General features: G+C 37.3%; 1 protein-coding gene across 1 annotated transcript; it reads right to left on the bottom strand.

Annotated features, from left to right (window-relative positions):
• Positions 1-2,126: 2,126 nt before the first annotated feature.
• LOC122033931 (histidinol dehydrogenase, chloroplastic-like) lies at positions 2,127-7,689 on the bottom strand. The gene is made up of 8 exons (XM_042593079.1): positions 7,609-7,689; positions 7,460-7,522; positions 7,336-7,377; positions 6,432-6,491; positions 5,395-5,505; positions 5,067-5,213; positions 2,259-2,427; positions 2,127-2,140 (listed from the first exon to the last, which is right to left on the bottom strand). Exons 1-8 carry the CDS (start codon positions 7,687-7,689, stop codon positions 2,127-2,129), a joined length of 687 nt encoding a protein of 228 aa, XP_042449013.1.
• Between the last annotated feature and the right edge of the window lie 2,369 nt (positions 7,690-10,058).

The raw sequence follows: 10,058 nt of genomic DNA, 5'->3' as shown, positions 1-10,058 counted from the left end.
TAAATCTAAGCTACGAAAATTCCGTGAAATGATATTGTACCAAGAACAATAGAGTTTGTGATAGATACTAAGACCGTTCCGACGAATCTTAATCAAGATAATTTGAGACAAATATTTTTTTTACTGTCTTATTTGAATGTCTTATATAATTATATTTTCAATCATCTTTATTAAGTGTGTTATTTGGTTGAATTTGAGACAAAATCTTAAATATTGTCTTAAATTTAATGTCTCCATGTAAAATTTTGAGACATCTATTATTATTGTCTTAATTACGTAGTATTTGAGATGAATTTTGTCACTGTCTTAAAATATTTATCACAAAAGCCTAGTTTTCTAGTAGTGCACTATTGTTCTTCTTCCACTTTCAAGAAAAGAGACTAACTTGAGTGTCGGAGGACCTGGCCAGGGATTCCCACCCCGATCTTAGATCACTAACGCTTTGTTGGCTCATCTGATTGTGTGCACGATCGTTGAGGAGTTCATTCAGATCTCGAGAAACTCATTATTCTTCAATCATCAGAGCCAAAACGCACCATCTCATAGCCTTCAGACAGGATCAATTGTGTTTGTGTATTATTTAGATTGTCTTTATTTTTATTTGTTTCTATCCACAAGACTATTTGTTTTTACAAGTTTATTTGTATTTGTGATATATGATTTGTTAGGATGTATGAATTGTTAGAATTGTGTTTGTTTGTATGTATGAATTGTAGGATGTGTAAAATGTGATTGTATGTAAAATGTGATCTTTGTATGCATAAAATGTCATCACTTATGATGATTTTATATATATATGTAAATTGTATACAGAGTAGATCTCGAATAAAAAATGTTTATTTTTATTTTTTTACCAATGGAAACATTGTTTCTATCGGTATTCCCTATTTTGTATTGTAACTGTGTCGATATTCACCGATGGAAATAGTTGTTTCCGTCGGTAATCACCAATGGAAAAATATTTTCCATTGGTGATTAATGACGAAAATAACTATTTCCGTCGGTATTAACTAATGGCAATAGTTATTTCCGTTGGTAAATACTAGCTGCTGGAATAGTATATCCAGCAGTATATACCGATAAGAAGTACTATTTCTATCGATAAATATTTTTGAAATTTACCGACGAAATATGTATTCCATAAGTAATATTAACGACGGAAGTTTGTATTTCATCGGGAAAACTATTTTTGACAAATCTTCTCCCTATAAATATTATTCCATCGAAACTCTATCGATAATCAAATATATCGACATAATTTTGATGGAATTTTTTTGTTAGTAAATTAGGATATTTTTATAATGACCACTTGTCCTAAAATATTTATCTAGCTCTAGACAGTCAAAAGGTTTAATTATTTGTTAAATTGGACTTTCTATTTTAGATCATGATGTGTCAGATTATAGTTAAATTATAATTGATTTTATATAAAATAATTTATGATATAGTTAAATTATTTTTATTAAAGTTATGTGAGTGACAATAATTATTAATTAAAGAAAAAAATTAAAACTATTATCGAAAGGATGACACACTATTTCGATGACCATAAATAATTATTATATTGTTCCAATAAATAATTATTATTTATTATATTTGAATAACTATCCACTATTTTAACGTATTCTGTATTAGATGGCCTCTAAATTTTTAAAAAACATTCTCCTCCAAAATGTCAAACAATAGCCAATAATAATGTTTCCTATATATATTATCAATGCTGGAAGGTTAATTAGATTCCACCTTGTATTAATTTTATTTTACAAATTATATGTGCTATTCGATTTCTTTAATTAATTGTTTTTCTCTTTTCAACGTAATTCAACTAAAAAAAACAAAGCAGAGCAAGCAGTGATTTCTTAAAATATACGAGCTAGTATATGATGTTTTTATTTTTAATATATTATGTTTTCATTATATATATATATATATATATATATATATGACCGTAAGTAAAATCTGACGTGGGTTATCTGATGCGGGTAAAACTTATATTTTAAATCTCTCTTTCCTTTGTATGCAATAACTTTTATCTCTTTTTTCTTAAATTAAAATAAAATTTTGTCTTCTCTCCTATTAGTTTATGCAACAATCATTGTGGTACTGATATAACAACGTTGTAGTAGCTAATATACAGTAGCTGTTACAACTTGTAGCAGTTACTATACAGTAACTACTACAACTGCTACTACAACTGTGCAATAACTGCTACAACTTGTAGCAGTTACTATATATGCAGTAGCTGCTACAACTTGTACCTGCTACAACCGTGCAGTAACTGCTACAAGTTGTAGCAGTTATTATGCAGTAGTTACTATAACTTGTAACAATTACTATATAGTAACTGCTACAATTGTATTGTAGCTGCTCAAACTGTGCAGTAGCTACAACAATAGTGCAGTAACTACTAAAATGATGCAGTAGTTGCTACAAAGTAGTATATACACAATAATTGCTGCACGTTGTTGCAGGTACAATAGAATAGTTGCTACAATGTAATAGGTATACAATAACTGCTACACATTGTAGCAGCTACTATATATTACTTGCTACAACGTGTAGCAGTTATTGTGTAGTAGTTGCTACAACGTTGTAGCAACTACACAACTTTTAAAAATTAGCACTACAGTGATTATTGCATACAATCATATGAGATAGAAACGTTGTTTATTTTAATTTAAGAGAAAAGTTGTTGCATGCAGATGAGAGGGAGAGGGATTAAAAAAAAATTAGATTTTGGCTGCATCAAATAGTGCACGTCGGATTTCGTTCACGGTCTTGCATGAAGAGTCGCTTAGCATATCAATTCTCTTTCTATATATAATTAATATTTTGACATATTCAAAAAAATATATTACGTATAGTGTTGCAAACCAAACAATATGTAGTCGGAGATTTACAGAAAATTAGCTAAATCTAAATACTCGAATTAAATTCAACTCACAGTTAAGATGGCCTGAGCAGATAATCTCAAGCTGCCAACAGGGGCTGGTTTTCTGACCTCAGAGTCTGAGCAATCAAAGCGTCCGAGCAGACTGAAGGATAGATAGGCAGAGTGGGAGACTGGTCGGGCAGATCAGAAGGGCGAGTGGCCGACCCAGCAGATGAAGAGTCCAACCGAACGGACAAACAGAGCAGCGGACCGAGGCCTACGATCGACGCAGTTTCCTTGAAACAGATTCGTCCCACCTCCGTCTGTGCTTCGAGGTTTTCTCAGATCATCTGTTTCCCAAGATACAACGGCAAAACCATGAACACAACCAAGCACTGGTTGTTCGTGGCGAACTGAGAATGCACCTGAGTGCTATCATAAGTAGTTTAGCCGAGAGGATGCACGACTGAGAGAAAAGAATCAGGAAACGAAGGTGGAGGAATTCTCTTGCTTTTGCTTCGCTTTCGCTTTGCTTTCGCTTTCTCTTCGCTTTGCTCAAGATTCAGCCTCCTTATATAGGAGCTCTCATCTTGCCTGCAATAAATGATCAAATTATGATCATTTAATGCTAAGTTTAATTTTGTCATTAATGGGTTTAATGTCTTCATTAATGTCGAGACGTTACAGAATTATTATTAATGAGATTAATGTCACCATTAATACTGAGATGTTACGAAATCACTATTAATGAGTTTAATGCCGCCATTAATGTCGAGATGTTACGGAATCAGCATTAATTTCACATTAATGCTTCCATTACACCCTTGAGCAAGATTCAAGTGGCAATATGTTGGTTCATTCTTTTGGGTAAATTTTACCTCAACCGGTCCGACATTCAATATGCGCAAGTCGTGCTCGTGCACGAGTCAACCTTGGTTCAGTACAATCCAGGCCCTGGATTTGCACCCACCCCTGCGCACTCACGCGTGAGAGATTCTCTCCCCATGGATATGTTTACAATGCATGTGTCATAATTTAAACCAACAATAAAGCCAAGAGACTTCTAATGTGGGACTAAACCCATGCACAATAGAGTCTCTACCTCTTTATTCCATTCACATTTCCAACAACCCCCCACATGAATGAAAAACAGGGTATGTGATAGCATTCAACAGTTGAGTCAAGTATAGGATAGGTAGGTTTTACCCTTTGAACCTTCCCGTGTGAAGATCTGGTTGCTTACTGGCTGATAGTAGACACGATGTCCTTGAACTATACTGTCGTCTGTGTAAGCAGTGATAAATCTCACCCAAGACTCTCCCTGTTACAACTCAGTTCTCATGAGTGTGTTCGTTCTTGGCTATGAACACTCCTGGTTCTGTTAGAAGCTCTAAGAATTGTGCCTCCAATTCTCTTCGAAGGGACCCCACTTCTTTCTCACATAGGTGATCCCTCAAGAGTTATCATCTACTCGTTTTGATCATTAAAAGCCCATCAACTTATCCTGGTCTAGTCACTGTTTCATTGGGCTCCCCCCCACAGTATGTCTAGTCAGTGCAGATTAGTTGTCCCTTTGAACCTAGTTCTTGGGATCTCCAGTCAGCATAGGTTGGGTGTCCTCTGCACTGATCGCTGACAACGGCATCAAGCTCATTCCTCTTGATGAGCTTGCAACTAACTCTCGATTTAACCCTTTGGTTAGCGGATCCACTAGGTTATCCTTTGACTTCACATAGTCAACAGTGATAACACTACAAGAAAAATGTCAAACAACAACGGTTTTTCACCGTTGTCGTAGGCCATTTTGAACTGTTGTTAAAGGCCGTGTTGTTAAAAGGGGTGGCAAAAGACAACAGTTTTTAACCGTTGTCTTTGAAGGCAAAGACAACATTTTTTACAACGGTGAAAAACTGTTGTCTTTTCCTTCAAAGACAACAGTTTTTCACCGTTGTCTTTGAGCGTCTACCTTTAATAACAGGGTCTTCAACAACAGTTTTAAACTATCTACGACAACGGTGAAAAACCGTTGTCTTTTTTAGAAAAAAAATAAAAAAAAATTAATACACAATTTTCCAATATTATAAATCATTCAAAATACTAAATTTCAAAATAAAATTTAATATACAATTTTCTAACATTCAAAAATAATATCTATAACATTCCGAAGAAATTTCATAGGCAACCAACAAAATACAACAAAGCTATGACCAAGTGATTTTGAAGCAAATTCTCCCCTAGGAAGGCTATCACATTGTTTGCTCACTTCAGCTAAAATTGCATCAACATTGACACCATCTCCAGCAATGACAAGAACTACCTGACTGTCAGGACCATGTTCTGCCTGTAAAATTAGCGATTTTATAAAAGAAGAGCACCAAACCCATGGAACAACTATCCTTATAGCAATTTGAAAGGTTTCATTGTGGATTTTTATCAAGTCTTCAGGTAATAAATTCCAGCTACTGAAAATTACAACAAAAAACATTAATAACACAGGCACAATAGAACAGAAGACTCTGCACCTGAGAGAGTAGATCTGCAGCTATGTGAACTGGATTGGCATGTCTGTCGGCGATGACCAGCAACTCTGAAGGGCCAGCAGGCATATCAATGGAAACCATGGCTTCACTATTCTGCAAATCAGCCAAAGTATTCACCAAGGATCATTCTCTTCGTGATCAACAAAATGAACAGCTATGAGGATTGAACAGAAATTTAACTACTGTAGAGACATATCTCTAATACAATATCTATGAGATATATCCATACCAATTGAACACCTTACTGGGAATCAAAAATGAAGCCACGACACTGGCAAAGGTTATCGGAATTAGGGAGAAACAAATAAATAACACCCAAGTTGATAGGTTAAAGCAGATTTATCTTTTTAAGTGTCAGAAAATTGATGGTAGATGATTTGTGTATTACTTGGGCAATGATGTAGTTGTTTCCACTCCAATCCTGAGTCTAGTTTTAACAGCTCAAAAATGATATTTGCATTCACTATTTAGAGGCTATCAATGTCACAATTTTTTAAGCTAAGAACATAAACATTATTATAGTTCCCACTGGCTATGAAACTTTCTTGATAAAATTTGGTTCCTGTGTTTCTGTTAATCACTTTTCCAGGAAATAACAGTACCTGAGGTACAGGATTCAATTTTATTCTTAAGGCAGGGATTTAGCTGAATGATTGTTCCTAACAAATCTTATCTGACCTATAGCTCCAAGTTTCTGATTAACTGCAAAGGGAAAAGAGCTAATAGTTTACAGAAGAGCCAACTGATCTGTCATTTCATTCCTGAAAGATCTAGAAAGGAATGGCCATATTATCTGTTACATTTTGATCTTCTTACTTAACATATTATCTTCTTCCAAAAATCACCACAAAACAAGATAATTAATACTACAGATTTGATTTGATTGATCACTACATTTCCAGTACCTCATGACAAGGAAAAAATCATTTGTGCATAGGACTAAAACAAGGTAAGTAGATGTAATCAAATGATAAGAGCAATATTCATAGAAATGTGAGGCTACAGAATTATTATCATACCTGAAGAATCATTTTTGCAGCAGTAACATATTGATTTCCTGGCCCAAAAAATTTTTCAACCTGAAAAAAGCAATTAAAACATAGACGTAAAAGTAAGTGCAATCAATATTACATAATGCTTAAACCAAATGAAGAGGAGTATCAATTAAAAGCTTGACAGAAAACAAAGATTGAGTTAGTAGGGAGATCCTGCACCACAAGAGAATCTCATATAGGTGTATATTTGTTCATGTATGATATGTAGGATTGACACAACAGCTAGAGGAGGGGGTAGTGAATAGCTGATGTCTGAAATACACAAATCAAAATCTTGAGTGCAAAGCTTAATTAAATGTTCGTTACTCAATGGAAATAAAATAAGCAACACTAGCAACACTAACTCCGTTGGTTCAGAACGCCTACATTCCAAATGTTTTTGTACTAACTAAATGAGAGATTCAAATATAGAATGCAACAGAGAAATTTGCACACAATGCTCAGGCAACAAAATCCACCGTAATATAGTATCATATTCATGAAACAAGGCTCATAATGATGAAAAAAGTTATATATATGTATATATATAATTGAAGCATGAGAATAATAGTTTGTGTTCAAGATTGCAAAAATGATGATTTTGTATGCAAGATAGCTCTCCTGTAAAAAAGTTTGTAAAAGTAGAAGATGAGTTAGTGCTAGTGTTCCTAGTTCCTACTCTTTCTAGCCAAGATGCCCACCTATCACTATTAAGTTTCCCAAAATGATAAAGAGATACCACCTCAAAATCAAGCTACATATACAAAGCACAAAATTACAATCCAGATAAAGCAAAGACAGAAGAAACTTGAAAATACTGCCAAACAAGAGATGCAACTTTCAATGGTGAGGGTTTGCAATCAACGTATTAGATGTTTGTAAGGATTACCTTTGGGCAAGATGATGTTCCCCAAGCCATCGCTGAGATCGCCTAAGATAGAATGCATAGATACCATTGTGAGAAAAGACTTGTTGAAGAAAAAAAGAATGAAAAGGGTTAGAAATTGACGAACCTGAGCTCCCCCAGCTTTTAGAATGTGGGTGACGCCAGCTTTCTTTGCACAATATAACACTTCCTGTTGTCACATAATCATGTTAACCTATGTCTTAACATGGAAAACCAGTGTAGGGATAGTGATGATAGATTATTTTTTAAGGCTACCTTGCAAATACTGCCATCACGACCAGGCGGAGTTGCTAGAACAATGGTTTTGCACCCGGCAATCTGTGGAGGCTGGTGCATACATAAATAAATTGAAAGTTAAACCAGATCCTTTTGCCTAAATGTGTCAAAATTCACTATGACTACAACATTGGATATTGTAAACAAGGATACTATACCACCGAGAGCATCAAAGCAGTTGAGGGTAAGACTGCAGTACCCCCTGGAACATAAAGGTCAACAGATGCAATGCACCGTGCAATTCCTTGGTGTGCAGCTTCATAGCAACGGTCCTCATCTCGTCAACGAACGAGCGGTCCCGGGAGGCCTGCCACTTCTTCGGCATCTCTGCGGTGGTCGCCGTGACGACCATGGTGCACAGGGGCTTCCAGTAGGAGGCCTCTCTCTGGTGATGGTGAGGGAGGGCGAAACGAACCGGACCAGAAAGGGAGGCAAGGATGAGGCGTGCTCAAGCACAGAAAGCTTGGGATTGGGAGATAGGAAGCGTGGAGGAGGCCATACTTATGCTTCTGCCGCTACTCTTCCTCCTCCTATCCCAGGCTGCTGTTACAGCTACGGGGCAGCAGCAGCAGCAGTGGAGCTAAGAAGCTTGTGCTCCCTTCTCTTGTGGTCTGTTCCACGACATCAGCCACCCATTTCGTCGAACAACTGATCCGCCTCAGTGCGGGGATCGGATGTACGAGCTCACCTGCGACGGCGACAAAGCCACCATCTCCATCGGCTCCACACACTACTTGATCACTCAGCTATCTTACAAAAGCGGCACGATCCGCTTGGTGGATCCGAAGTTTGCGAGCGGAAGCTGTGGCCTCCCTTCCCAATCTTTGTCACCCTCCGATCTTTCAAGCTCTGGCTTCGACCATTACCAAAATAGTTGGTGGGCAAGTTTCATGAGTTGTAGGAGAAGAATCGAGGCCCAGAGTTTGTATCAGCTTGTTCCTTGCTTGAGCAACAAAAACAACACTTTTGTCTATGTCGTTGTTGCAGATAAAGGAAATAGTTTGTCGTACCTTTATCCATCATGTCATTTTGTGTCGATGATTCCAGCAGCAGAAGTGAGGAGGCACTAGTGAGGAGGCAGCGAAGATGGATGAAAGTCGAGGTGGCGAGGAGGAGGCGCTGGTGAGAAGGAGGCAACAAAGATGGCTGAAAGTCGAGGCGACGAGGAGGAGGCAGTGAAGATGGCTGAAAGTAGAGGCCGCGAGGAGGAGGTGGCGAGGCCGAAAGTTGAGGCGACGAAGAGGGCAACGAGGAAGGAGGCAGCGAAGAGGGTGGTGAGGAGGGAGGCGGCGAAGAGGGCGGTGAGGAGGAGGCGGCGAAGAGTAGGGTTTTGGGAAAGAGACAGAAAAAACAAGGCGTAAACAACACTGACAGAAAAATGACGAAGGAGAAAAAGTGGCGAAAGAAAAAACAATCGCATTCAACAACATTTAATAGACAACGGTTTTTAAAAACCGTTGTCATAATTCCAAAAAAGCACACATAGACAACAGTTTTAAAAAATTGTTGTCGTACCCTTTAAAAACCGTTGTCGTATCCCAAAAAAAACATAAATAGACAACAGTTTTTAAAAACCGTTGTCATAGGCCAAAAAAATTACTAAAAGACAACAGTTTTTGTTAAAACCGTTGTTAAAAGGCAAAAAGACAACGGTTTGGTATAAAACCGTTGTCGTTTGTGTGTTGTTGAATGTCATTTTTCTTGTAGTGTAATTCCAGTTGAGAGTAGTTGTCTAATGATATTATGTCTACGACGTATATGTCTAGACTTACCATTATACAGATGGCTTTGTGCCCGACCGATTGCTGATTGACTATCGCAATATATGCAAATCGTCGGCACAGGTTTCGACCATCAAGGAATATCTTCTAAGAATTATCGTAGCCATTCAGCCTCTTCACCGCACTTGTCAAGAGCTACAAACTCAGATTCCATCGTGGATCTGGTTATTATGGTTTGCTTAGAAGATTTCCAGGAAATGACTGCACCTGCTAGAGTGAAGACATATCCACTCGTAGATTTAGAGTCTTTTATGTCAGATATCCAACTTGCATCGCTGTATCCTTCGATCACAGCAGGATATCTCGTATAGTGCAGTCCATATTCACGAGTATACCTCAAGTACCTCAGTACTCTTGTTATCCCTTTCCAGTGCTCAACACCGAGATTACTCGTGTATCTACTCAGTTTGCTTACTGCGTAGGCCAAGTCTGGTCGAGTACAACTCATCAAGTACATCAGACTTCCAATCACTCGAGAGTACTCTATCTACGAGATACTTTCACCTCGATTTTTCGATAGATGTTGACTCGTATCTATCGACGTTCGTGCCAACGCAGTATCACCCTTGGTGAATTTCTCAAGAATCTTGTCCACGTAATGGGACTGACTAAGAACAAGTCCTTCTGTCGTTCTAAGAATTTTAATTC

This window comes from Zingiber officinale, chromosome 11B (assembly GCF_018446385.1).
Source record: "Zingiber officinale cultivar Zhangliang chromosome 11B, Zo_v1.1, whole genome shotgun sequence".
NCBI lineage: Eukaryota > Viridiplantae > Streptophyta > Magnoliopsida > Zingiberales > Zingiberaceae > Zingiber > Zingiber officinale.
Note: the sequence above shows the minus strand (reverse complement) of the source record. Positions and strands in the feature narration are given on the sequence as shown.